The 26592-nt window shown below is 41.9% G+C and overlaps 2 protein-coding genes across 4 annotated transcripts in view; both read right to left on the reverse strand.

Moving 5' to 3' along the window:
• Positions 1–12446, reverse strand: part of map3k9 (mitogen-activated protein kinase kinase kinase 9) — a 29959-nt gene extending 17513 nt beyond the window's left edge. Inside the window, exons 1-3 of the mRNA XM_039786474.1 lie at positions 11728–12446; positions 7358–7771; positions 1417–1597 (exon numbers count right to left, since the gene is read on the reverse strand). Coding sequence (XP_039642408.1) covers positions 1417–1597; positions 7358–7771; positions 11728–12118 — 986 coding nt within the window. The 5' untranslated portion in view covers positions 12119–12446. The remainder of the gene's footprint in view (positions 1–1416; positions 1598–7357; positions 7772–11727) is intronic.
• Positions 12447–14262: 1816 nt separating this feature from the next.
• slc8a3 (solute carrier family 8 member 3) overlaps positions 14263–26592 on the reverse strand; it is a 161783-nt gene continuing 149453 nt past the window's right edge. For all 3 annotated transcript variants that reach the window (XM_039786476.1, XM_039786475.1, XM_039786477.1), the window contains 3 exons: positions 26019–26118; positions 21375–21644; positions 14263–19446 (listed from right to left, as the gene is read on the reverse strand). In XM_039786476.1, coding sequence (XP_039642410.1) covers positions 19070–19446; positions 21375–21644; positions 26019–26118 — 747 coding nt within the window. In that variant the 3' untranslated portion in view covers positions 14263–19069. The remainder of the gene's footprint in view (positions 19447–21374; positions 21645–26018; positions 26119–26592) is intronic.

A 26592-nucleotide genomic window follows, 5' to 3' on the forward strand; every position in this document is an offset into this window, starting at 1 on the left:
CATTCAAATTTAAAGCGGATCTGAAACACGGGCACTTTGGGATTTTCTTAGTGAGAGTTGCCGAGAGTGCGCGTCTAGCTTTTATCATTTACTGCACAATAGCCTTTTTAGCACGGCCTCGAGAGTATGCCAATTTGCATTTCATTGCCCATTTTGTATGAGCCTGTGACAAATATAAGCCTTGAATAGAAAAAGATTAAATATTGTAATAAATATACAGTGCTATAACATTGTATCAGACTGTGTAAGTGTTGAGTCTTTTAAACAAGAGAGACACACACAAGATCCCCTGTGGTGACCTGGAGAAGGTTGTTCAATGGAGTAAAGAAAACAACTTGCTTTTGAACACTTCAAAAACGTGTGAACTTGTTATTGATTTTTGTCACAATAGGAATCAGTTGCCTATTACTATTCATGATTCTGATGTGCAGATTATTGAGAAATGTAAATTTTTGGGTGTGACTCTTTCTCATGATTTGAATTTGGAGCTCTAATTGCGACTAACATTGCTAAAAGCGAGACAGCGCTTTTCTTTTTACGCAGTCGAGCGAGTTTACTCAAAATACTAAGATTTTATTGAATTTTTACTATTGTGTAATTGAGAGTGTCCTAACCAGTTGTATATCTGTGTGGTTTGGTAATCTCACAGAGCTTTAAAGAATAAAGTAGGCTTTGAATACGTGGTTCGCTCAGCCAGCAGAATTATTGGCTGCGCCTTACCACTCCTGGAGTTCACATATAAAGCTAGACTATTGAATCGAGCTTTGCAACTGGCTAATGGTGCCTCGGGCCATCCAGCAGGGGCTTTCTTTGAGATGCTTCCCTCAGGGAGAAGGTATCGTTCTTCCAAATGTTCTACTGATCGCCATTTAAACAGTTTCTTTCCACAAGCTGTGATTGCTTTGAACAAAGCACCTTAAACTAGGCACTTTAAATTTATGTATGGATTTCATTGTACAGTATTTTTATTTTTATATTGAGCTTTTTAATATTTTAATATTGAGGCTTCATGTGGCTTTGTTTGTTTGTCTGTTTTTATGTTGTGTCCTCTGATGTGTTGACTTTGCACTTTGAGCTACTTGCACATTTTTTCCAATGCGGGTTACACTGCAAATGGCTAATAAAGTGAATCTGATCTGAATCTGAATCTCTTTTGACTACATCAAGCTAAAGTTATAAATTTTTTAGTTTTATGTACGCTTTATCCTCATCTAGTTATGTACCCATCTCATAATACACAACATTCTGTTCTTTTCCCCCTGTGTGCCAGTCTGTGCTTTGTTACTATGGCAACTTCTACTAGAGCTGAACCTTTTCTTATGCTCTTTTTTCTCCCCCCCCCCCTGCTGTTTCCAGACCGGTTTTACCAGCCGGTGCAGTTTGTTTGCTGCATAAACCTTCCCTTCCTCTGCCCACCTCCACACGTCGCTACCCTTGGAGAACGTAGACGAACGGATGACTTCGGGGGCCATCCAGGCGTAGGTGCCGGCGGCGCTCATCTTGGTGGTGCGGTGCCACTCTCGAGCCAGTCCAAAGTCCGTGATCTTCAGAGTCTTGTTGCTGAGGTCTTCCATCTCGACCCTCTCGAGGATCAGGACTGGAGTGGTTCGCCAGTGGTTGAGCGGGAGGTGATGAGGGGATGATTTTGGTTGTAGGATAGGGGAAGATGGTTGGAGGATGTGGGGGATGGGGGGGGGGGGGGGAGATACGTGCAGATTGGCAGGTGGGTTGACGGTAAAGTAACAAAAAAAGGTTTCAGGTAATCATCAAAAAAAGGATTGTAAGGTTGGGAGGGGCAGCAGCAGAGAGGAGGATTAGACCCAACGATAAAACACAATGCATGTGGAAACGCAAAACACGGTGGATGAACGAAACAGGGTGCGGTTGGTGGGAGGACATGATGAAAGGATTGGAAGGATAAAGGCAGAGTAGAGAGAAAGAGAGAACAAACAGATAAAAAGGGAGAAACAGTGAGCCGATACAACAGAGGAAAGCACAGATGAAAAACACAGACTCTGATCAATGCTAATGATCTCACTGCATATTTTTACAACAGAACATCTCAAACAAACACTAATACTACAGTTTAACTACAGAAATTCTCTCTCTCTCTCTCTCTCTCTCTCTCTCTCTCTCTCTCTCTCTCTCTCTCTCTCTCTCTCTCTCTCTCTCTCTCTTTTTTTTTTTTTTTTTTTTTTTTTTTTTTTTTTTTTTTTTTTTTTTTTTTTTTTTTTTTTCTCTTTCTTTTTTTTTTTTTTTTTTTTTTTATTTTTTTTTTTTTTCTGCTGTGGTTGTGCCCAGTAGAGAGGGTGTGTCTGCAGGCTGCGGTGCACATTAAGCACCCCTTCATCTGCTGCTCATGTGGCTCTAATGCTACAGAGGCACTTTCCGAAGAAACTCAAACCCAAACACATGGCTCAAGTCAATCCTGCTCCCATGTGGAGGTAGAACATGAAACAAACGATTCCCCCTGAGGCCAATCGCGCTCCAAAAGTGTGCACTCACTGTAATGCACAGTGCTTTCGATAAGAGCATCTACCAAATGGCATGGCATGTGCAAGGGAGGCAGCAGAGATAGCTGAAAGGTTGAAGGTACAAACAAAACCAAGCCATGTGGAAGTGATGAGGACTGCTATGACAAATGACAAATTACTGAGTGGCATACGTGGCTCGGGAAAGGGAAGTTTGGGGGGGGCCCCCCCCGCGACCCGACCCCAGAAAAGCGGATGATGATGGCTGGATGATGGATGGATTAATTACATAGGAGTATTGTGCAGGATTCATAATTTTCCACGTTCAGCAAAAAAGATTTTGGATGCTGCCTAAAGATTTTTACTGTGTGAAAAAAAAAAGAAGTGATATTCAGTAAACATGTCACCCCACGCACTAGGGTCATATTTTGATAAAATGAAGTAAAGTCAGGAGGAGGTATACACCTGACCCACCGCTGTTTCACAGGGAGGAGTAGAGTAGGAAACACCAAGATGTGGTGCAGGGGCGATTCTAGGATCAGACCTTTAAGGGGTCCTTATTTATCTATTTTATACTGTCCAACCAGTAAAACATGTCCTGTTCTGTAGACGTGGTCCTTATTTATCTATTTTATACTGTCCAACCAGTAAAACATGTCCTGTTCTGTAGACATGGTCCTTATTTATCTATTTTATACTGTCCAACCAGTAAAACATGTCCTTATTTATCTATTTTATACTGTCCCACCAGTAAAACATGTCCTGTTCTGTAGACATGGTCCTTATTAATCTATTTTATACTGTGCAACCAGTAAAACATGTCCTGTTCTATAGATATGGTCCTTATTTATATATTTTATACTGTCCAACCATTAAAACATGTCCTGTTCTGTAGACATGGTCCTTATTTATCCATTTTATACTGTCCAACCAGTAAAACATGTCCTGTTCTGTAGACATGGCTCAGCCCCTAATGAGAATGTGACATGGATAAAGCGCTTTGTCAGTGTTAAACCCAATGTCTTCTAACTTTCGACACTATTAACACTACGATGGAATTAAACCTGTAACTTTATAAGTCACAGTAATAACGACCAATTTGACACAATGTTCTAACATTCAGCAATTTTAGTTGCTTACGTTTCAATTTGGGTTCTAATCGGCTCCATTAAATGACCAACTTCTTCTCTGGGGACTACCAACGAAAAAACTTCACAACTGCACTCCCTCTCTCCCTCTGACAGATCAGATAGAGACTCAGCCAAAGGCGGGAGACTGGCACGACCTCCTCCAATTGGCCAACACTTTGTTTCTGTTAATGGTAATTTCGGTTAATAAAATCGCCCATGATGTTGTGTACAACAGGCGTTTATATTAGGTGTAGAGTATATAGTATTTATGTGGTATACAGTAACACGCTAGCTGCTGCTATATCTAGTAGAGCCCGACCGATAAAGGATTTTTAAGGCTGATATCGATACAAATATTTGGCGATTTAAAAATCTGATATTCCGATATATATTTAAAAAAAAAAAAAAAAATATCCAGAAATGTGTAACAAAACAAACAGATTTCCCTAAATTTTTTTATTTGTAGTTATTAATTAGTCCTCACTAAAATAATGATAATGCAGTTTAAAAATAAACTTTTGTTTTATTGTCACAACAGAACAGAGGGACATCAAAATAGATTAAAGTTCTGATAAATAAAATTTATAAAAATACAAACTTAAGATATGAAAGGGTTAAATCCGAGTGTTGCCAGCAGGGACGTTGTAGAGCGCCCTCTGGTGGACACACTATGCAACGCCAACACTCAGAACATGGTTGAAGGGTGTTTCGTCCGTTTTTATTTTATTAATATTCATTTATCAGAATCATTTGTCATTATAAATGATTCTGATGAATGAATATAAAAAAAAAAAAAAAAAAAGCCATTATAAATACCGACCGTTCGGAAAATGCCTAATATCGGCCAGCCGATATATCGGTCGGGCTCTAATATCTAGCCACAGCAATGCTTTGAGATAAATGCTAACTGTGTGGTAACACATTTCCAATAACTATACTAACATGCTGATGTTTATAATATTTTCCATGTTTACCATCTTCAGTCTACCGTGCAGTAATTACAAATAATCCTGTGGGTGACATGAATGGGTGTACCAAATGAATCAATTCATCCAAAAGTTGTTGAGACATCTCACTGAAAAACCCCGAATGCGATTAGTCATTAGGATTCATCCTCTGGGCATCAGGAGTATCTGTACAAAATGTAATGACAATCCATCCAATAGATGAGATATTTCAGTCCGGACCAAAGTGGTGGACTGACCGACCTTTGTCGTCCCTAGAACCACAACGCTAACATGGCTAAAAATTAAACTGTGAAGTGGGTATGTTTCTGGCTATGTTGTAACGTTGCAGAGATGCAAAAAAGACATCTTGACTTGTGGGTCTTTTTTTTTTTTAGGGACCCAGCTTTATCATATTGCCTACCAACCACTTCATTACCACAGTGATGCGTCACAGGGTGAGGTCAGTGTGCCACACCCTGAGTGGAACCACTGGTTAGTTTCTCAACTGTAAATGGTGCGGACCCCACAAGGATCCGCTTGAGAAGGAAATTTAGGTCATGTGGAGTATTCTTAAAGGAACACGCCGACTTATTGGGAATTTAGCTTATTCACCGTAACCCCCAGAGTTAGCCAAGTCGATACATAATCTCATCTCTGTAATATCTGCATACCTGCGGCTCGAAAGCGGCATCAGCCAATAACAGAACAGGCAGGTGAATGGTTCCAGTAATCCTACTGCTCCGAATAAGTGACAAAATAACGCCAACATGTTCCTATTTACATGTTGTGATTTGTAGAGTCACAGCGTGTACAAAAAACACAACGTAACATGAGACACAGCCGTCTTCTAACCGTAAACAAACTGGGAACTATATTCTCAGGCGGAAGAATATAGTACTTTGGCGGAATGATTTGCTTCAAGCAAGCCTGTCAGAGAATATAGTTCCCGGTTTGTTTACGGTTAGAAGATGGCTGTGGCTCATGTTACGTTGTTTTTTGTCACTTTTGTCACAATTCGGAGCAGTAGGATTACTGGAATCATTCACCTGCATGTTCTGTGATGGGCTGATGCCGCTGGAGCCGTCAGACAGCCTTACAGCACACACGGAGATGAGAAGGGTATGTATGGACTTATCTAACTCTGGGGGTTACAGTGAATAAGCTAAAGTCCCAATAAGTCTGCGTGTTCCTTTAAACTGATGCAAATCAAATAGATGTGAAATACAATATATACACTACTAATTGAATTCTACATAATGCACAAAGAACTCCCACTTTCCTCCAAAACTCCACCCACTCCATGACATACTGGCTTTTAAAACCTTCTTAGAATCTAAATTTGGGCTCAGATAAAAGAAAGTAAGGAAAAACTATGGCCTAGACAGGATTAAAAGTAAAAGTAAAAGAGCAGACTGGCATGCTGCACTGCGAAGAGGGCATGGGTTTTCCCCGCAGAGCCCAGGATGGCAACTGGCTAGACTGACTTAACACTTTAAAGCAGCCTATTGGAAGTGAAGCGCCTGAGCTGATCACCAGAGAAAGGGCCAATGGCAGGCAAGAAGCTGCTTGTATGTACTGCCGGAGCCTCCAATGGGGAGGAGGCTGGGGCAGAGTACTGGGCAAATCCTCAGTAATAGGCTTGGGATTTAGGGGATCCAGTTGGGCGAAATGCAAGATTACAACTGCTCCACAAACATACATGCAAAACACTTTTGCTTTCTGCTCTCTTTTTTTTGAACAGTGATTCTCACTGCAGTGTATATGGTGAAAGGATGGAATAAACATGGGGTTGATTCATTATATGTGAAAGGTGCATTAAGTCCCACAGACAAAAATCTGAACCATCAGTTGTGGTTTGGAAACCTGTATTTGGTTTGAAAACAACCTTCCCTCTTGCGTGTATTTCCTAAAAAAACATTTCCTCTTATGACAGCCATTACTGTTAAATATCCATAATTATTTTATTATTATCCATTACAGGACACCATACGTTTTGCTTGATGAAACTGCAATTTCTTGATTCCCCATCAAATTGATAACATTTCACTTTAAAACTATGCAAAAACACACTAAAGACTGAGGATTGAGGCTGTAAATAATCATTATTGCTATTGATCAGTTTGTAGTTTAATTTGACAAAAATATTGAAAGGTACAGCAGTTGCTGGAAACCAAATTAGTGTTTCAAAGTTGCTTGCTTTATGTCTGACTAAAAACTAAAAAATATTTTATAAATTTGTTGAATTGATTGGTCACGTTTAAAGCCAAGAAAAAAAAAGTCAAACGTCTAGTTCCAGCTTCTCAAATGTGACAATTTCTGGCTTTTCTCAGGTTTTTCTGTAATTGTAAACTCAATATCTCTGAGCTTTGGACTGTCGGTCAGACAGAACAAGCAGTGTGGAGACGTCACCTTGGGCTTTAGGAAATTGTAATGGGAATTTTTTCACTATTCTCCAGTTTTTATTTTTATTCTTGTTTTTTTTTAGATGAAATCCAGAAAATAAACTCCAAATCAAAACAGTTGCAGCCCTACGTGCAATTCTTATTAAAATGATCATCAACATTGGAGATAAATAATATTCCGTTGACTCTTCTTCTCTTATTGTAATTGTGCCTAGTCTCCTGAACGTTTATGTTTACAATGTGTTTCTATGCCTCTGTAAAGCACTTGCCTGGTGTATGAATTTTGCTGGACAAATAATCTCTCCTTGCCTCGCCTTAAATCAATTTTAAATTTTTGGGATAACGTCACAAAACCAAACTGCCTCAGCAGAAACGAGCATGTGATGGCACTAGAAAGGGAATCTTACTGTTGCTGGACTTGAGGTCCCGGTGAATAATGGGGACGATGGCCTGGCTGTGGAGGTAGAGGATGCCCCGGGCGATCTGCACTGCCCAGTCCACCAGCGTGCACGGAGGGATGCGTTTCCCCGCGAGGGCCCGGTTGAGGGGGCCGCCCCGGGCGTACTCCATGACCAGACACAGGTTGGGCTCCTGCAGACACACGCCCAGCAGACCCATGATGTTGGGATGGTTGAGCATGGCGAAGAGTTTGGCCTCCTGGCGCACGCTCTCCAGAGTCTGCTCCGGATCCTCGTCGGGGTCCCGTCGTGCTGCCTTCACTGCCACCTCGGAGCCCCGCCACACTGCACGGTAGACTTTTCCAAAACCGCCCACCCCGATGATTTCCTCCAGGGTCAGCTCGAAGAAATCAATCTCCAGGACTGAGGAGACATGCAGGAAGAGAGGACAAAGATGACATTAGATAAAGAAAAATCTGTATTAGGGCTGCATGATATGAGGAGAATATACGATACCATTGTTGAATATCAGTATTAATAATGATATTTTGCTTTTAATATATAAACAGATATTAAAGTGTACTCAGTTTTACCTTTCTGCAGATTTCAGTACTCTGCTAAAATACAACAAGTTGCGTGTTTAATTTAAAACAAATGAAATAATTTTTCAACATTATTTTTATCTATAAAAAAAGAAAAAAAAAAAAAAAGGCACCACTAAAAAAGAATGACCGTTATATTATAAAGTTCAGTTTTCTACTGATATTTTCCTTCAACCAACACAAAACAATTCTCAGTCTGTTTTCGCGATGAGTTTATTGCGCAAGGGAATATCGCGGTGAAGATATCAAAACGATATATTGTTAAGCCCTAACCGGTATTCCCCCAGAACAATTACACTCCTGACACAATATTGATCTTCATGGCAATTACATATTTTGACCCTTCCTAGGACATTAAAAAAAGGTCCGGGTCAGCCTGTCTGGAGCTGTGAAGGATTCACCGTTTTCATCTTAAGCAAGGGAAACGCTTACTAACACGAACCTCAAAACCAGGTCATTGAGTTGAAGGATGCTTTCCCTAAGCCAGCCTGCTGCCCCAAATACAGGATGGGGTGGAACTACCCCTCCTGCTATTACACAAGGCTGATCATCGGTCCTTAAATCTGGCTGGGATGTTAGGAGAAGGAAGGTAGTAGGGCAGTCTTGAACAAAAAGACGTTCTTAGTCCACTCACACTCGTATGAATTTGTAGACTAATCGATAAGTTGATTTAAAATCGACAGATGTGTAAAACTGAGTTTCTCCACAGAGAATCATGCAAAAGCACAAGTTTAACTCTTGGGTTTACCCGAGATGTGCTTATACGTTTCTTGGAAAAAGGTCATTCAGCATAAAAAAAAAAAAAATCTTAGTCGACTAAGATCAAAACGACCAATTAAAATCGACTAGAGCGTTCATTATACTCGCCATTCCCGACCTGTCGTGCGACAGTGTGATAATCGCGTGTGGTGGTCGCGACACTAGTTGCAGTCTTCTCCTGAACAGAGGTGTGCGCTAATGAGGAAAGGCTACCGACTTTGCTATTTCTACGGACTAGAAGAAGAAGAAAAAAGGTAAACAACGGCAGAAGTGGCAGCAGCAGCATTGACGTCAACAGTGGCTAAGATGATATTGGAGTCAATGGATGAGGAAGAACAGCTGCTTTTGAGCCTGCTTGCAAAGAAACGAAGAAAAAGAAGGTGGAATGTTCGTCCTTTGAATAACGCCAGACATAAATACGGTGAGTTCAATATCCTCGTGAAACAAATGAGGATGACAGACGAAGAGAAGCACTTTTGAATACTTCAGAATGTCTGCACAACGATTCGATGACCTACTTCGTCGGATCAAGCCTTTCATTCACCATAAGAGAACTCATCTTAACCCAGTAAGTTTACAAGAGAGAACCATTGACATATATAAAATGGACCAATAGACCCCGTGTCTCTGGACGGAGACCAATGAAGGATATTAGAAGCACTTTTCCGGTGATCTCTTGCTTTACTGAGCAGCCTCCAACTGACAGAGACAACGTACATGTGACGTGAGCAACGTGTCTGAAAGTTTTAAGTCTTCTGGTAGCTGTGCAAAGAGAAATCTCAATCATTCCCAATCTTACAGAGACGGAGAGTGTAGGTATATGTAAGGAGATAACATAAGCACAGGCTAATTATTGCTAACTAACATGCTAGTTAACATTAGTAATTAAACCTAAATAGCTAACGTGCGGTCAGTGGAATGCTAACAAGAGGTGATCGCTTTGTAGCAACAAAATGGCGCCATCGGAGGTTCGAGTTCTGAAGCTAATGGTGCGTTCTTTTTGTCCACCAAAGTCGTTTTACGAGTTGTTTTCCGGAGTTACGACCCGGAAGTTGCAAAAAGAACGCCCCCGAGGTCGTATTTACGACTCGTCAAGTCGTCTGAACTCAGAGGACCCCGAGCTCACTTTCAAAGATGGCTACGTCGTGCATCACACGTAGTAAACATTGTGGTTTTCTACAGTTTTAAGCACTTTTGTCTTTGTTGTAACCAAATGAAGAAGTCGTACACATAGCGCTGTATACTGCTACCTATAGGCATGTCTCTACAGTCTTATTATGAGTTAAACACCGCCTGATTAGTTATTTTGTAGCTTGTGCAGCTGAGACGCTCGGTTGCTATATGACAACGGCTTTAAGCCGAGTCTTGAGCAGAAAGCAGAGCAGTAGCCTAACGTTAACGTTAATCAAAACGTAATTTTCATGCATCAAACTGTGAAATATAGTTGTGTAATATGTCAATAACTGGGTGAATAGAATCCTAAATGTTACTAAAAATGTTACAAAAATCCATCTTTTCTCCGACTTGTAGTATTGTGTGACAAAAAGAACGCAACAACCCACGGTAACTCGTTTTCCGACATGGATGTGACGTCACACTCGAGCTACTAGTTGCGATTACAAGACAAAAAGAACGCACCATAAGCTTACCCCCTTGGAGAGAACTCGTCCATGCTTCCTGTTTCCGCTTTGTCGTGCGCCGCTGGGAAAAAAAATAAATAGAGCGTTGCACTTTAAATCCTGGCGCGCCAGCGAGATCTACGTCATTTTGACGTCACATTGTCGCGCGGCAGGTCGGGAACGGCGACTGTAAAAAAATAAATAAATAAAAAAAGGCCTTAAGAGGGGGCAGCCCTAGAAAAAAGAAATACAGGAAGGATGGGTAGAAAGAAGATGATCCTTTTACAGTTGAAATGAAAAGGTGTGTGTGAGATGTTGTGAACAGGAGCCGTTGCTGTCTGTGGCTTTAAACTCTCAAGGTGTGGATTCCTAGTAAGCAGACGGACCTTGATGAATATTTCAGGTGGGACGCCATGTGAAAGTAGGCCAGCTGCTGCCGAGTATGAAGAGATGAAAAGCCAACAAAGCCTGAGACAGCCAACAAACCCAGCCGAGGCGCTGTGGTCCAGCCAGACACACCACGCTGATGTGAATCGTATGGCCTTAAAAACTTTTTATTAGCTCATATTTTTGGACGTTGCAGAGCATCCTCTTCACACAGCATATGCACACAAGTGTTTCCACTTTGGGCCCCACAGTGCACTATTCGGTGCTTTTGATTCTGCTTACTTTCTCCATCTAAAGGCCTTGGTCGCACATTTAGCTGCAGGAGCATTTCCTCTACAAGCACAATTTGACATTTCTTTCACTATTGCAGCACAACCATTGGTGCAAACACTCCCAGTCATTGTGACAGTGAATGCATATCATGACAATACATTTCCTTAAGAGGGGATAACAAAAGCTTTACTGTAGCCTATATACACACACACTATCTAATGCTAATATTGCACAGTAAAGGACTGGCATGTCCAGTTAAATAATCTTTCTGCTGAGGATGCATTGGTGCAAACACTACCAGTCATTGCGACAGTGAATGCATAATCACGACAATGCAATGACCTTAGAGATCATAACAAAGCTTTGCTTAATATCTAATGCTAATATTGCACGTATAAGACTTGCACGTCCAGATAAATATCCTTTCTCCCGAGGATGCATTGTAATTTGAGGCGGGGCGCGTCACTGACCGCAGCTGGCCGGCTGTTTGTTTGACAGGCGGTGTGATAAATAATGGTCCTGAAGCTGGGAGTGCGAGGATGTCTGGGCCAGCCTGTTTCTAGGCCAACAGGAGTGCACTGCGCCTACCGTGACACAGCACTCTCGACGTGGGGTTTCTCTGGCCTTCTGACAAAAGACAATAAGGAGAAACACGACGACAGCCATTGTTGCTGTGCTCGGTTTTAGCGATAGCACACGGATTCCGTTAGGCCAGAGAGGAGCACAATGGGATACTCACGGTGCAGAGGAGGCACTGAGTACTGCTGCTCCGAAGTGTCCCGGATTTCCTCCGGGATGCCATTCCCGTTGCTCACGTAATTAGATGGGAAAATGCCAACCCGGTCTGCTATCATACCGGTCCACCAGCCCTCATCCCCGGACACCAGGGAATCTTTGGACAGGACCTCCACCAGGTCCCCCCTTCGCAGGCTGAGCTCGTCGTCCGCAGTCGCTTCATAGTCGAACACGGCCGTCCAGAAGCCCGAGGCTGCGGGCACCGCATCCGGCGCGGCGCTGATGCCGTTCTCCGGTCTCGGCCAGCGAAACACATCTGCCTCCGCTTCTTCCGACGAGGGGACGCACGCCTTGGGACTCAAACTGTTGTCCAAAGCGGGTTTGAAGACATCCATGGACGCGGTGATCCATAGGGGCGACCTGGATCACTGCAGGCGCATCCACCTGACGAAAGGCTGCGTCTGGCGGCTCGGAGCGCCCTGCGTCTGCACACACACACAAACACTCACCCACGCAAAGCTAAGTAGCGGCTAATCCCGCACGCAAACACTGCAGGAACCCAGGAGCACCATTCTGATTCTGCAGCATCGTGCGTCTTTCAGTCCCCGCTGGCTGCTATCAAACACACACACACACACACACACAGCTCCAGTCTGGTGCTTTTCAACGCACGATCCTGCAGCCACACAACGCTGTTAACTCGTCGGACGCAGTCGTCTTTATTTTTAAGCCAATTGTGCCAACGTGCGAGCCATCCCCGGTTTCCTATTGGTGCACAGAGACGCCAGCAGCAGTTTATGTCCCACCCTCCTCCTCTCAGCGTCAAACGCCTGGTCACCCTTCTCTCACAGCGTGAACCCGCTCCATGCCAATCACAGTAAACACACACAAGGAAGCGTTTTCTTTTCTTCAAATTCGTCTCCTTTATTTAGTTATTGACCCCCTTCAATGAACAAAAATGACCAAAAACATAAGAAAATACTCAACTAATGGTAAATTCCATGCATAATTCCCTGAAATAAAAACAGAATCCATAGCAAGGAGTAAAAAACAGTCAAACATAACAAACAAGTCAAATTAACAATCCCAACTATTTCATTGATGTGATGAGAGGATAGTGTGTGTGTGTGTGTGTGTGTGTGTGTGTCTGTGTGTGTGTGTGTTGAAAGTCAAACAAAAGTCCCTCCATACTTTAGAAAACAGACTCTTAAAAGGATTTTCTTTTTACTCGATTAAATTCCAACCTGTTCATGAAACAACACAAGGAAAATAAACGTTAAATAGTGTGTGGTAAGACATGAGGAATATACTGTAGCTTTGAGGACAGCTTCACCCAGTTCAGTTAGACATACTGTACAAACAGTGGAGGATGCAATAACAGTGTTCCACAAGTTTAGTCTGCAAAATGATCAATGAGCCGAAGAGCACGAGTGACAAATCCAACCAAGACTCCACTGACACTTCAGTCCACTTCCTGACACATTCCACGAGGATCTGTTTGCACATTTGGTGTTTGTATTTATATTTATAGATACAGAGATACCATCTAGGTCGTCACACAGAGGTGTTAAAATAAAAAAATATATATTTGGGAAGACTGTGACAGACAGGATGACGGGTATGGAAGCCTATTTTCTGCCAGTAGAAGAACGAAAAGTAGATGAAAAGTTCAAATAAAAATGCTTATGGCGAGTCAACATTTTTACATACTATATTAAAATGATGAAATAGTCAATTCGAATTATGAGAGAAGTCAAAAATGTTGCTTACTAAGCCAACATTTGTGTGTACCGAGTCAGAATTATGAAATAGTAAGTCAAAGCAATGAGATAGTGATACAGACATTTGACTTTAAGATAGAAAATCAAACTTTTGACTTAAATTATAAGATAGTAAGTCTAGTAAGATAGTACATTTTGAGCTAATAAGTCAAAACGTTAGACTGCTAAGTCCAAACTTTGAAACAGAAAGTCAAAAGTACCATAAAAGTCAAAATTGTAGCTCACTAAGCAAAAATTACTAAATAGTAACTCAAATTGTTGACTTTTTAGCTCATTTTGATTTACTATCTCATACTTTTGACTTTTTTTTTAATGACTTTTCATCTATATATTCTTTCTTTTTCTGGCAGAAATGTACTTTCATACCTGAGACAGCTGTGAGTTGGTTTTGCTTTTGATACGATTTTTACTTTGAACATTTATATCAGGCATAATGGAGGTCATTTTTAAAAGTCTAACTTATTTTTCATCAGGCAACGGATGAAGACTTTAGTAATCTTGTGAGTGTGAGAGATTAAGACAGTGTGTGTATTAAAGTGGGAAAGACAGGACCCTTTGATAACCAATTAAACTTTTATGTACCTGAAAATGCCAGAAAAAAACTACAGATATTAACAAAAACATACATCTAAAGTTACTTTCCTGCGGCTTACAGGTCCATTGCCTCAGAGCTGGTTTTAAAAACATCTCAAGTCTCAAATCTAAATATAGAATACTTTGCAGTTTGCAAATTGTAAACAAAGGAGTTCCTCTGCAGCCTCACTCTTGGCAACTTTAATAGAATTATGAAAAACCCACATAACCAACCACCCGCGGCAGACAAAATGAGGTCTGGCTTAACACAACCAGGAGGCTTTGCTAGATATTGTTGCAAATATGCAGTGAAGTGCAACCAACAGACGTGGAGATCATTGATATAAAGATTTGAGATACTAGACAGAGGACTGGTGTCCGAGAGTAAAAGTATGTGCAAGCTGATAACATTTTGAATGTACAAAATAATCCCTTTACTTGGCGTCTGGATTGGATGGGAAAAGGAAACTGTTCCAAATAAACATCGTTCATTTCATCAATGCCTAGAACTGTGTATCATGAAAAGAAATCCACACCTCCATGTGTCCAGTGTGGGACGACACACTTGTGCTTTTTCACAGCGCCATATTGAAAAAGTAGCATGAACTGATGATGCAACACAGTACACACAGTAGTATTGTTTAGTGAAAACCCTAATAACATCAATGTTGGAGATTTTTTTAAATTTTTTTTGGAAACCTTTCAAAACTATAATCTACAGGTCTGCTTTTTCTTCATTCCTGAAAAGTTAACTCGGTGACAGTGACGATATGATACATAGTCGGATTCAAAGACACATAATCAGGCTTGATTTAAGTCAGTGCAACCGCTGCTTGCTTCTGAACCAGAAAGCTGCTTTTAAAAGAACAAAACGGGGGTTGGTTTTAAAACACCGTCAGCTTTGGAAATTTGCTTTTTTTTTTATTTTGACATCTCATTGCAGGCCAGGAAAAACATACCCATCCATTAAAATGTGCCCCTTTTTCCGTTACACACAAAAAGTTAACAGTATTCACCTAATCAATGAAGCTTTCCTCTGTGTCTCACAACTTCATCAACCACAAGTCCAATTCCTGTACGGTGATATTCCCCTTCTATCCCTCAGGCTGAGGAAAAAAAAAAAAAGAAGACTGGTGCCTTGAGAGGTGTATGATAAATAGCTTTCATCTTTTACAGAACTAACACTCGTATTTGTAAGACAAAAATGACAGAACCAATCTAGAGTCATGCCCTTGTGAGGAAGAACTCAACCCCCGCCTGTGCACACGAGCGCGAAGAGGACGCACAGCCTGGCAACATGCACAGCACACACAAACACACACACACACACACACACACTGGCCGACGTTCAGCTCAACACATCCCCGGCGGATAAAAATCGACAATACAACCAAATGAGCGATACAAATTGCCACTAAAGGCAAAGATAAATAAGAACGCTGGCAATTCCTTTGACATCATGAATACCTGCTGAACTCAAGACTGAACATATTTCCTGTTGCAGGATTTGAACAAGAGAAAGGGTGACAAAGTGAGATCCCCCCCCAAAAATAAAACAATACAAACTTCACACTTCTGGATCAGATGAAGCGACTGCAGGTAACCTGTACTGTAGATGAGATGTTAGAGTTGTGTTGACGCTTCCCCCCCCCCCCCAAGGACACCTATACTGTGTCTATGTAAACATACGCTGAAAATTATGTACATAATGTGGGTTTTGTGTTGCCTCTGAATGGGACAGTCCTCCCTAACTGTCCTCCCTCTTGTGCAGCAGTGGACCCATCGTCTCTACTCTGAATGTGTGTGTGTTTGTATGAAAGAGAGATAGAGACGGAGTGGGGTGAGCAGGTGTGGTCCAGGGCCATGGGAAAGCATCCGATTCAGCCACGAGACATATTTACAACACTGCTCACCACAGAGGAAGAACACTGAGGAGGAGGAGGAGGAGGAGGAGGAGGAAGTGGATGAGGAGAGAAGTAGAAGAAAGGATGACCACAGGGACTGGAGATTGACATCCCCCTTGTGGAAATACAGTGTCAATGCCACTTAACTGTCACTCTTTATTTACTTTTCATTTTCATTTTCTTTTCTTTTTTTTTTCTTTTTAAACAGATGCACCCCACCTCTTTGGTAATCTCTTGGGTGATTTTTTTTTAAATTAGCCAAGAATTGACTGCTTATATACTAGCATACACTTTTATGCAAATTAAGTAATAAACATATTTTCTTCTGCTTCTTGGGAGTTTCAAATGTGTATTTAGTTTTTTTTTTCTTCTCTAGTTTTTAAAAATGAAGCACCAGTCATGTGTTAAACAGCATTCAGTATCAATATCAGGCTATACTTTCCATTCAACCAAGAGCTATCTGCTGCTCTGACACCCACACCTGCTTCTTCACTGAAGAGTTTCAATCCGAAATGAGCAACACTGACATTGGTCTTTACATAATGACCAAAACTCAAAGTTTGTGTGATTTATGAGTCATTTTATAAAGCACTGCCAACAAAACAGCTAGAAATATCGAAATCACCTTGATTTTCTGTAATGTCAAGAAAAGAATGATACTTTGTTAAAGCTGCATTACCAGTAATTCATATTTGTAATAGATGAAATTATGTGTATAATGTGAGAGTTGTCACTCACAATCACTTACAAACCCCAACTCTGCAGTTCCCCTCAGATAAAGTATAAAAAATAATAAAGTGTTTAGCAATGCTAGCTAACTCCACTCTAGGAGTTAGCATCTAGCTTGTGAACAACGTGTGAGTATTTAGCAGCTAAAGAGCCAGATATTTCCCCCAGGAGTAGTTGGAGAACAAAACAGAGCTTAAACAGGAGTGAATATTAGACTATATTCATCAGGTGTTCAAACACACGACTAGAATTAACGCTAACGCTGCTCCAGGTCTACTGGAAGTGTAAATAAGCAGCGGTTTGCTAACACATTCACCAACTTTATACATAGCTGAAGTGACAGTAAAACTCCTGGATTTTGTTCCATAAGTTAGAAAACCTGCTTCAGAATCATATTAATATGTGTAGTTTTAGCACTGGAACATGACCTAGCTCATCAGTAGGCCTATGTTGTGTTCTGTTTCTCAAGACAGAGACTGGATTTAAAAAAAACAACAATGTAATACCATTGTTTATTTAATATTTCTGCATTTAGTGGTATTTAACCTACTTTTTCCATGGCAGAAAGTTAGGATAATGCTAAAGCTAATAATAATGCAATGGTACATGTTTGGAGGAGCAATAGCTTTTTATATGCTACCAAATTAATTGTTTCATTTTGTTAAAATCGTGAAGGCTTGAACTCAGTAGATGAAAAAAGTGGAACCCAGGAACATGATTCACTTTTTCATATAATACAGATGAAAGAAACCCTCAATTTTGTGCTAGTGGAACGGCAGCTAGCAGCTAGCAGCTAGCGGCATCAGGGCTTTCTGTAAGGTTATAATATGGCAACGGTTGTGTTTTCAGCTCGTACTGCTTCCTCCAAGTGGCCACAAATCTAATAATGCAGCTTTAAAAATGGTTACGCACCATTTTAGGAAGAAACTCTTCAGTTGTTCAGCTGAGCAAAGAGCTCGTCAGTGTGGGAAGCTGCAGCAAACGCCTCTCCCTCCACAGGCACTCTGTTCAGTCCATAGTGACACCTTTAATATTGGCCTTTTGCACATGTACAAGTAGAAGTCTCCATAAATAGAACTATACAGCAAAGTGCGGAAGAACAGTACAAAAATACCTCTGAATTTACCTCTGCAGCAACACGTTTTTTTTTCTGATTTCTGATTGAAAAGGTGAAAACTGGAGTGAGACCAAGATATCAGTAAATAAATAAAGTACAATGTCATACTTTTACCTAGGCAAGATACATAACTCTTAGAAATGTGAAGACATCGTTCTAGTAGATAGTTTGACCCCCCCTCCCCTCCCGCTTAGCCACAGCAATCCTCTGTTAGAGCAGAAGGTGACCACATTTAAACAAATATTCAAAATATACAGAAAATATGGAAATATATTATATATATAGATACTTATAGAGTTTGGAAGTAATGTTCAGGGCAGTTTGACCATGTTCCCTGTGTCCACCTCTTCCTCCTCGCCTGTTTGAATGGTGATTTGTCTGCCAGTATGAACTGTCACTGTCGTTCCTGTTCTTCTTCTTCTTCTTCTTCTTCTTCTTCTTCTTCTTCTTCTTCTTCTTCTTCTTCTTCTTCTTCTTCTTCATTGTGTGATTTCTGAGAACTCTGCAGTGCTCCTTAGGAAACTACGCAAATTAAAAATAAATACTATGAATCCATCCCACTGTCACTCAACAAAATATTCCCATTTACGATATTATCTTTTGTTATTCCTTAACCTAGATCAGAAAATAGTTCTTTTAATCCTCTTTGTGTGTGTGTGTGTGTGTGTGTGTGTGTGTGTGTGTGTGTGTGTGTTTTTTGTAACTTTTTTTTGTTTTATTAATTTTTGGCATTTTTATCCCCAAAATACATTATTTAAAAAAGTCATTCTCGTCAGATGTTGAGAAAAATATAGACCTCTGATTAACTCAACTCTCTCCGGATATAAGACTGCAGTCTCTTCCAGTAGAATGCAGGAGCGCCCCGGCATCGGCCTCTTCTGGACTCGGTGGTAACCCAATCCCAACTGTAAGCACACTGGCACAGGCTCAGGATGGCTCTCCTGTTACTGGGGGGCGAACAGGCCTGTCGGCACTAGAGGGCAGGATACTCACCTCCAAGCGTCCTTACAGAAGGGGTTGAGGGAGGGAGAGAGAGAGCGAGAGAGAGAGTGAGAGAGAAAGAGAGAGAGAGAGAAAGAAAGGGAGGTGTCTGGGAAAACCCTGGGTCTACCTCTCCTGTCCTTTCATACCATGAAACCAAGACTGACCCAAATTCCACAGTGAGAATTCACGCTTTTACCTCTGAAGTTGTACTTTAAACCCCTGTGTGTTTGTGTTCTCCCTCGCTGAAGTCTTTTCTCTTTAAAAGCCCTCTATATGACAGTAGGCCTCCAGACTGCAGAAGAGAATGTAGAGGAACCAGAGGCCGAAAAGGAAGGCTGACGTGGCCAGTCTGTGTCCCCGGGGCCCGCCCAGTTCTCCTCCGATGTGGGCCCGGCGCCGGTAGAGCAGCACCGAGACGGCCAGGAAGGCGAAGATGGTGAAGAGAGTGACAGAGAAGGCCAGCGAGCCGGCTTCCACCACAAACGGCTTCCCTTTCATGTGCCAGTAGATGGCCGCCACCGACCAGGCCAAGCCGATTCCCAGAAAGACGTTGACGGCGTTGCTGCCGGTCACATTCCCTATAGAGGCGTCTGCATAGGTGTCCTGGACTGCCGATACCTTACTGGCGAAGGTGTCTGCAGAGAGAGAAGTCATTACATTTTGATTCAAATGTTAGTAAACTGGGTTGGTACACAGAAATACATGACATCACCTTTTCCAAATGGAATTCTGCTCACAAAATGGTAAAACGTTGGCAGAAAGGCTGTCGTTCAAAGCTGATAAAAAAAACAAGGCCTTTAAGCCCGAGACACACCAAGCCGATAATCGGCCGTTGGACAGTCTGGCGAGGTCGGTGACTCGAGTCTGTTTCGTGTGTCCCGTGCCGTCGTCCGTCTGGGGGGCTGTCGGCCTTCATTTTGGCCGAACTGACATGTTCAGTCGGAGGCAGGGCAGTCGGGACTCACCCGGAAATGGCGAGCGGAATGAGCCTGCCTAGAGTCTCTCAAAATCTGACGAAAATCTTTTAAACTGACCTTTGTTGAGCTGAAATGAAGACAGATTCAGCAACCGCACGGCCTATTTCTCGCTTAAAATGACAGTCTGGCTTTGAATTTCCAGAGGAAACAAACCCATGTGACGCGTTTGTCCAATCAGCTGCCGGTTTTCATTTCTTGGGCAACAATACAGAGCAGCGCCGCCTGCTGCTATGGAGACATATTACGTTTCTCAAGTCGGTGTCGCCTCAGTGTGTTCCGAGGCAGTTTTTTGGACCTCGGGGACCCGACTGATCATTCCGACTGGCTTTTCTGTCGACGGTCGGCCGTCTGGTTGGTGTGTCTCGGCTATTACACATCACCATACTCTTGTCTAATTCATTGTACTAGTACACTGCCCGTTCCAAATGTGCCTGTGTTTGGAACGGGCCGATTGCTTGGCCTGTGGTAGCTTTTGCTGCTTGTAGTTTTCTCCAGAACCATTGTACCCCAGAGCACTTAATATGCAACCCAACTGTATAGCCTTCTGACTACATTTAAGCTACATTTACCTGACAGAGAATGTTGCAGATACAGAATTTACTCACAAAATATCACAATAAAAATGTGGGGTAATCACAGACTGATTTGCCTCATGGACTAATGGCGGTGTGCCATGTGCCACCCAATCCGGCCCGTTATAAGAGCAAATCAGCAACCACCAATCTGCGTTAATCAACCACCAGAACCCGGACCGAGTACAGAGAGAGACTCACATTGGACTTACAAAGCTACGGAAGAGCCAGCGTTATGTTTTTTTTCTCAATTTGTTTTCCTCAATCTTTTGTCGTGCGGTCGTTTCATTGAGTTTATTAATATCCAATAGCCAATGCTGTCCTAACTGCTCCAAATTCCAAATGCCAAGCTCATAGGGTACCCAGGAAACCAAGGGTGAAGGAGATTGGATGAACGGTTTATTAGATATTTCAAAGACAACGGACACGCACATACAGAGATTCCCCGATTTATAGTTAGATCATTGTTTCATGGAATGTAGACTACATCTCCCACTATTTCTGTGTCCTTCCATCCCATTCCCACCAGATCATTCAGTTTCCTGAAGAAGATCAAAAACGCTGGAAGCAAATTTTCCATTTCCTGCCAAATCCACCTGTCGCTCAAAATAGAAATTGCACTGTGAAGGCCAGTGGACACTGGCAATCTTCCCTGTATTCATCTTGTTTGTTTATAATATCTCCCCAATATGAATGCAGTGATGAATTATTAATGCTGCACACCGGACCTTTAATAACAAATATGCTGACAGAGTCAAAGTTTTTGGTGACACATGGTTCCTGTCGGGTGAAAATGTCAGTTTGGGCAAAATAGGAATATGAGCCATCTTGATGACAAAGCATGTTTTGCTGTTTGAATGAGTCTCGAAAGCTCATGAGGTAACAGCTGTTTCGCGAACTCTAAAAGAAGCTTATAATCCATCAACGGACATAAAAAAAACAAAAACATGAACATACAAAACTTTAGAGAACAGATTTTTTGACAATGCCATGTCCTTTTTTTTTTTTCCTCACCTGGAACAGATGTGCCGAGTGCCACAAACACCACAGCGGTGACCGAGTCCTTGAGGCCGATGGTGCAGCCGAAGTGAGACGCCAGGTCACCGATGACGGCCGTGAGCAGGCCGATGATGATGATGGAGATGAAGAAACAGGCCCAGCCGTTCAGGTAGTCTGTGGGAGGAACGCAAGCAAACAGGACCTTCCAGAAGACGGTGAGGAAGTGCATGACGTAGTCGAAACAGGACGGCAGCCGTTCTTCCCCTGTGTCATCTTCATCCTCATCTGCTCGGGGCAAAGGGGGGGAATGATAGATTGAAGGATAATGGCATGACAGGAGAGAGTGGCGCAGCAGAGAGGACCAAGAGGTAGCAGAATATTTGGGCAAAGATAAAGAGTGAGGAGGTTAAAGGGAAGGGGAAGTAAATATTAAGGGAAGAGGCAGAGAGCCAAAACAGAAGGCGAGATAGAAGATGAAAAAAAAGCAAAAGGAGAATATGACAGGGAAAAGAAAACAGAAAGACAGATGATGAAGCACAAAGAGCCAGAGAAGAGTTGGAAAACGTTGGCGAGATAAACGATCGATAAAGGAGATAAGGGATGACAGAGAGGGAAGGGGAGAGAACAACATTCTCTTAAAATGGCACAATGGCTCATTTTTCAGTGCGAGACATCATATCAGTTAAGCCTGAGGCTACTGTAAATGTGCTACAAATACATATCTAGATTAATAACTGCCTCAGGGCGTTTTTAATTAATTAAAAGAGCAGCGAGTGATTGTCTTTTAATAGATGGGGATAAAGTATGTACGTACACTTAACTTTTGCTTTAGTTAGGTAACAGACTTTAGTTTACACTTTAATATTTCCACCTCGTTTAATAATGCAGGGCCCATAACCTGATTTCTTAAACTACTTTCTTTTAGAACTATTAACTCACTTTGTGGGTAAAAAACTTTGCTTTTAGGCTCTAGGCTTTCGGCTTAGTTCATGGGTAAAAAAACTCTCACACTGAGAGTCATCAGATTTGTAGTGTGTTCGTACTGGAGAAGTGACCCAATGAAGTATATGCTCAAAGCAGACAGCATTCTATGATAACTAAGGTCGATTTTAGAGAGTTCTGTTGATTGACATTATAGGCCCACAATGCACTGCACAAAGGAGCTGGAGGAGCTGCTCACAGCTAGAAAAAAAGCTGTGGGTAGTGGTGATTAAGTTCCAGAAATATTAAGTCTTAGGCAACACATTTTGAAGTTTAATTGGCAGTGACAGTCAGGGACAAAGTTGCAGTTTGATTGATATGCAAAGTTGCCCATATTGTATGATTTCCTGTAAGTATATAATAGTGAAGTGATTTTTTTGTACACTAACTGCCAAGACAGTAATAATGACAATAAATATGTGATGTGCTGTATAAATAAGCGTGTAGCATGGATTTGGGACGCATTTTCAGTTTATTTTGGCCTTCTGGCTGAGATCACACATTGTGAAATTTGCAGCAATTTGGTGGGACTGGTTGGCACGGTGACCAACACCGATTGAAGAAGTATATCATTTCTTTTTTTGACATGCAGGAAAACCGTCACAGGTCGGACTCGAACCCTGGACCTCTGAAACCTCTGCACATGTTTGCACGCTCTACCAACTGACTAACCGGCCACAAGTATATCCTTTTTAAAATAACTGATACCACACTGTAAAAATACTCTGTAAAAGTCCAGCATTTGAAATATTACTTATACTCTAAGTATCATTTACTTAAAATTATTAAAAGTAAAAAACATCTTCACATTTTAGAAACTGGAAACAATCCAAACTGTTGTGTCGATCAAATAAGTGTTTAATGGTCTAATCATTTCAGCTGGACTTGTAGGCCGTCATATTGGTGAGTTAGTGTAATTTATAATAACACTTGTGTTTTATAAACTACATGCGTTTTGTGTGCAAAAATCTCAATCTGTAAAGTAACTAAAGCTGTCAGATGAATGTAGTGGAGTAAAAAGTACAACATTTCTCTCTGAGATGTAGCGGAGTAGAAGTAGAAAGTGGCATGGAAAGAAAAGACTCAGGTTTTTATTTAAGTACAGTACTTGAGTAAATGTACTTAGTTCCATTCCAACCAGTGGTGACCAAGTGAGAGACTTTCCCATAACCTAAAAAGGGCCCAGATTCGGTCACCACACCACCTGCCTGTTCTGTCAAAGTGAGCTTGAACAAGAAACTCACACTCACAGTGAGCTCCTATGCATAAAAGAAAGCTAAAAATGTGAATGATCCCCCCCCCCCCCCCCGTAGAAATAAAATGAATGGGTGGAGGGGGGGCAGGGGTCCTCTGTGTCCCAGCAGCTCACAGGACACTCAGCGGACAGGAGGGACACTGTGCTGATCCAAAGTGTCAGGCCATGTGAGCTGCATGTATTTTTTAGCCACGGGCGGATCATGAAAAAGTAAAGAGCACTGCTGGATTAAATATTTCAGCACCAAAGTGACGAAGCAAAGGCCCTGGCGGTGCTCGCTACAAGGTGGCCGGGACTGCAGCAGACAGAGCGGCAGCCGCACTCTAGGCTCATCTGATGCTGCTGTCGCCTGACATGACGGGTGGCTTTTCTCTCACGTACGTGAGATTTTTCCAGAGCTTCAAGAGCTTTGCTTCCCGGGAGGATTCAAACTTTAAATGAGTTTTTGCAGGCTCATACCGACACCGGTATTTTTTCAGGCTGAGGTCGCTGGTAGCCAGGCTTTTGAGATGACGACTTTCAGACGAGCTGGGAGTTAGATGAGAAGATTGATACCTCCCACAGATCTGAGAGTGGTATCAATCTTCTCACCTAACCCTCAGCAAGAATTAAGCATATTTCCCAAAATGTCAAATTATTCCTTTAAAGAGCCTCCAAATTAGACTGTGGGATAATAAAACCTTCCATGAATGAAATTGTATGAAATTGCAGCTCTTAATGGCACACAGATTTATTAGATATATTCAATATCAGGCAAAAGTTTGACACTAAATTCAATGATGAATAAATGCTGTTTTTAAAATGAATTTAATCTGTAATAAGAGGGGAGTTTTTCCTCGCCGCTGTCGCCAATATGCTTGTTCAGGAGGGAATGGTTGGGTAAATTAAAGAGTATGGTCTAGACCTGCTCTATATCAAAAGTCCTTCTTCTTCTGTGGTGATTTGGCACTATGTAAACATTTTTTTTTGACTTGACGTACGAACGAAATATAATTTTCACATTTTGCACATGGTAACTTAATATTTACAAGAATATAAACAATCTTTGAAAATATGTAGACAGGGTAGTGTGTCCATGTGCTGTATAACTGCCAGGGATCACTTTTAGATGTCCATTTGACTGGTATTCAAACGTTAAAGATAAATAAATGATTAAAGAATGATAGATGACTAAAACTAATAAGCAGTTTATGTGATGAATAAGTAAGGGACCATGATAATAATAATAATAAAATAATAATAATAATACCTTTTATATATATATATATATATATATATATATATATATATATATATATATAGCGCCTTTCATGAAACCCAAGGACACTTTACAGAAATGACTGTGACTACATAAGTTTAGCTAAGGGAGGCTGTAGGCTGTGGTAAACAGGGGGTGTTTCAGGAGTTTTTGTAGCAGGGATGTAGCATCTGGAGGGAGGGGGTTCCAGAGGGATGGGGCTGCAACACTAAAGGCCCTGTCTCCGAAGGTACAGAGTCTGGTGTGGGGGATGCAGCTCATTCAGAGCGCGGCAGCTCGACTGGTCTTCAACCTCCCCAAGTTCTCTCACACTACACCGCTCCTCCGCTCTCTTCACTTGTTACCAGTTGCTGCCCGCATCCGCTTCAAGACACTAGTACTTGCATACAGGGCAACGAACGGCTCAGCCCCAGCTTACATCCAGGACATGGTCAAACCCCATATACCCCAACCCGCCCGCTCCGCTCTGCATCAGCCAACCTGCTTGCTGCCCCCCTCACAGCGAGGGACAACTAATCACTCAACGAAATCTGTCCTGGCTCCTAAATGGTGGAATGAGCTCCCTATTGACATCAGGACGGCCGAAAGCCTACGCATCTTCTGCCGAAGGCTAAAAACACATCTCTTCCGACTGCACCTCGGATAAAAAAAATATATATATTATGTATATATTTCTTGAAGCTGCGCTTTCATATGGCTCTTTGTAGTTTTGCTTATTTAAAGCTAATGTACTAATGCACTTACTACTTGTTGTCTAGAGTTTGCACCTTCAGGGTTGAGAGGACTTAATTGGAAGTCGCTTTGGATAAAAGCGTCAGCTAACTGACATGTTATGTAATGTGATGAATGGAGAGCAGGCCAGAGTCTGAGGACTGCAGGGTTCGGGGTGGGGTGTATGGATGGAGGGGGTCGGGGAGGTACAGTGGGGCCAGGGCTTGGAGGGATTTGTAGGTGAGAAGGAGGATTTTATATGTGATGCGGGACTTGATTGGGAGCCTGTGAAGGTGGATGAGGGTTGGGGTGAGGTCTTGGTGTGGGTGAGGACCCTGGCGGCAGAGTTTTGGACATACTTGAGCCTGTCTGGGGTTTTGCTTTTGATGTCCAGTGTGTGCAGCCTCCGAGAGTCAGAACAGAAAACATTTTGAATCATTTTCTTTAACCGTACCTGCACTGACTGTAATGGCCTCCATGAACTGGTCTCTCCAGGAGTTGGTTCCCACCACCAGTGCCAGGTTGGTCTTCTTGATCAGCTTGTCCACTGTGCTCTGTGAGATACAACACCCAAACAGAAAAAGAATGAAATCCCTCCATTGTTGTTCACCCCATATGTAAATCTATTTTCCACTCGTCCAATTAATGGCTTTTACTTGAGGTCCCTTATAGTCGGACTGAGCTTGGCAAGACTGCTTTTTCGTTTGCCCTTAAACGAAAAAAAAAAGCAACTTAAAATTGGTCTCTCCAACCATTTATCAGTCAATTTAAGGCTTTGATAAATTACTTCTATGTATCTTCTTGTGTCTGTTTTATCGGTTGTAATTTAAATACTATTCTAATTATTATTTTAATGCAATTTGCTTAAATGCATGCTGTGCACTCGGCCCCATTGAGAATGAGGGTCACCCTCAATGGGCCCCGAGTTTTAAAAAAAGGTTTGAAATTGAAATTGAAATGATGTATGTTCAGAGGCTGCTTCAACAAAAGTGAGGAGAAATACATGAGCTTCGCCACATGATGGCAGT

Source organism: Perca fluviatilis, chromosome 20 (assembly GCF_010015445.1).
Source record: "Perca fluviatilis chromosome 20, GENO_Pfluv_1.0, whole genome shotgun sequence".
NCBI lineage: Eukaryota > Metazoa > Chordata > Actinopteri > Perciformes > Percidae > Perca > Perca fluviatilis.